Below are 2,323 nucleotides of genomic sequence, written 5' to 3' on the forward strand. Positions count from 1 at the left end.
CTTAAAAAATAAGGTTAATTGCAATTGAAAAACTTACTCGTATTTATAAATTTGAAATTAAGAATTGCAACAGCATGAGAAAAGACTGTAATTTTGAGTATTTGTCTAATAAACTGATTGTAGTTAAAGAAATATTTGAAATCCGTTAGAATCCATTAGTTGTCATTATTTGCAATATCCTTCGAATATTCTAGTGTTTATTTGCTTTCTATTTCAATCAGAATGTATTATTAAAATTTGAATATTTGTCAACTGAAAACCATTCGTTTTCATTTAAGAGAATTGAAAGGACAACACTTGATACTTGACTTTACTAGATTTTCTCGTAGTTTAGTTGAGCGCTTTTCTCATCTAAATGTAATTTATGACCTTTGTATTTCAATGAATTATTGGTAAATATGTGTGAATTTCTTAGAATATGCTTAGGCATTCCGTAATAATAAATTGCAGAGCATCATCGATCGATAACCATTAGTGAGTGCTGTCGACCACCTGAAAACCTGAAAAGCTTTCACGCAAAAATAATTGATAATTATTGTGGTCATTAAAGAAGAGAGAAATGCATTTTTGATTTTTCGTGTTGTTGGTGTTGGATTAAAACTTTATTTATTGGAGTTGTTGTTGTTGATGTTTCAAACCGTTACAAATATGGCAAAAATTTCGTCATCGAATATGAGAAGATTGAACATTCGAATCGATAACTATAACTAACATTTATCGTGTGTGTTTTAAACTTATGTTAAACAGTGATGTGTGTTGTTAGTGTGTGTGTGTGTGTGTTGTTCTATATATAATATAGTTTTGTTAGGTAGACGAGTATGTTGGATTATACATGGTGAGTTTTTAGTTAAAATGATTTAGTTTTTGTTTTGTTTAACGAGAGAATTCTGCACCAAATTTGCAGTCGCAGATTCATAACAAGTTGGCCACATCGCTTCTTCTATTTCGACTTCTTCTTCTTCTTTTATTGACATTCGCACACATACTCACACACTCACCCAGTCAACTGAAAACGTTGCACATACGACCCGTATGCACGCTAGTTGCTATCGTCGCAATCGCACCCAACACAGAAAAAACACATCCATCCATCCTTCCAAAACAAAACGATGCAGCCAAGTGTTATGCAACTACTTAAAGGACTTTATCATTTTGCATTTGCTTTTTTGCTTTTGCTGATTTGCATTGTTTGAGTTGTGATTTTTAATGGTGCTGTCATCCTCCTTTCCATTCCCTTCCTTTCTTTTCCACTCCTCTCTGTCTCCATTGTTTATCGCTCTTGTGACTCCATCGCTGACTCCTTAGAGCAGATAACATTTTCGTCGCCAACAGGAGCAGGTGCAGTGCACATGGCGATAATAGCGACACAGGCACTTCAGATACTTGTATCCGGCACAGCAATGATGCGAATGCGAATGATAATGCGAATGCGAGTAGCAGGAGAGATCATGCGAGCAATACGAGTAGCAGCCACAGTCGCACATCTTGCTGGGAGACTTCCGAAATGTGTGTCACCAAAGAAAAGTGTTTCCAATCGAGTTGAAGTCTTCTTTTGTTGTTTTGTTTTATCCTTCCTGGCGCTTTGCTGGCTTCGGCTGAACTGATTTCTGGCCAACGCTTTGGCTTTCAGCTTGGCTTAGGTTAGTGGCGTCCTCCAATATTTAGCCCGTTGCCCATTGCAACCGACAAAGTTCGTTTGATCGATGCAATTGTTTTGCGTATTTGGGTGGCCAACATTCGTACCACGCCCCAAATTCACCGAATACGAGTAACCGAATTCAAATACTCGCTGCCTGATTATTACCATATTATTATTATTATTATTATTATATTGTGGAAATCATGTCAATTGATTTTGGGGGGCAACCAGCAAAAAAAGTTTGCTTTGCTTGTGGTTTGCCTGGCACGACGGCACTCGACTTCTTATTATGATTAATTCACAATGTTGTCGCTGATTTTATGACCGAAAAGAAATATGTGTTTTATTTCTATCCGTCGACTGCCCAAAATAGACGCCGTCATCGTCGCAGTCGCAATCGCAGTCGCAGTCGCTAGGCAAATGCAAATTCATGCCTGACCCACATTCGGCGCACATTTGATTCTATTAGTCACACAGCTGCCGCCAAAAACAGATGCAGACACAGACACTCACACATAGAGATACTTGCATCTTATAGATACATTTGCATTTACAGATGCAGCTGGGGGGATCGTGATGCAATCGATTTGGCGACTGCAACACAAACATATATACGAAAAATCGATGACACATGCCATGACGGCGACATTCGCACGCGCCAATTGCCAGATGCGAGTTCCAATC

At 38.2% G+C, this 2,323-nt stretch overlaps 1 protein-coding gene across 1 annotated transcript; it reads right to left on the reverse strand.

The window, feature by feature from the left end:
• Positions 1–580: 580 nt before the first annotated feature.
• Positions 581–1,734, reverse strand: LOC133842555 (uncharacterized). The gene has a single exon (XM_062275701.1). It carries the CDS (start codon positions 1,482–1,484, stop codon positions 1,302–1,304), a length of 183 nt encoding a protein of 60 aa, XP_062131685.1. The 5' UTR covers positions 1,485–1,734; the 3' UTR covers positions 581–1,301.
• Between the last annotated feature and the right edge of the window lie 589 nt (positions 1,735–2,323).

This window comes from Drosophila sulfurigaster, chromosome 3 (genome assembly GCF_023558435.1).
Source record: "Drosophila sulfurigaster albostrigata strain 15112-1811.04 chromosome 3, ASM2355843v2, whole genome shotgun sequence".
Classification (NCBI taxonomy): domain Eukaryota; kingdom Metazoa; phylum Arthropoda; class Insecta; order Diptera; family Drosophilidae; genus Drosophila; species Drosophila sulfurigaster.

What these genes read in the sequence shown, in the direction of transcription:
- LOC133842555 (XM_062275701.1), bottom strand. Translation starts at nt 1,484, where the DNA reads ATGTGCGACTGTGGCTGCTACTCGTATTGCTCGCATGATCTCTCCTGC.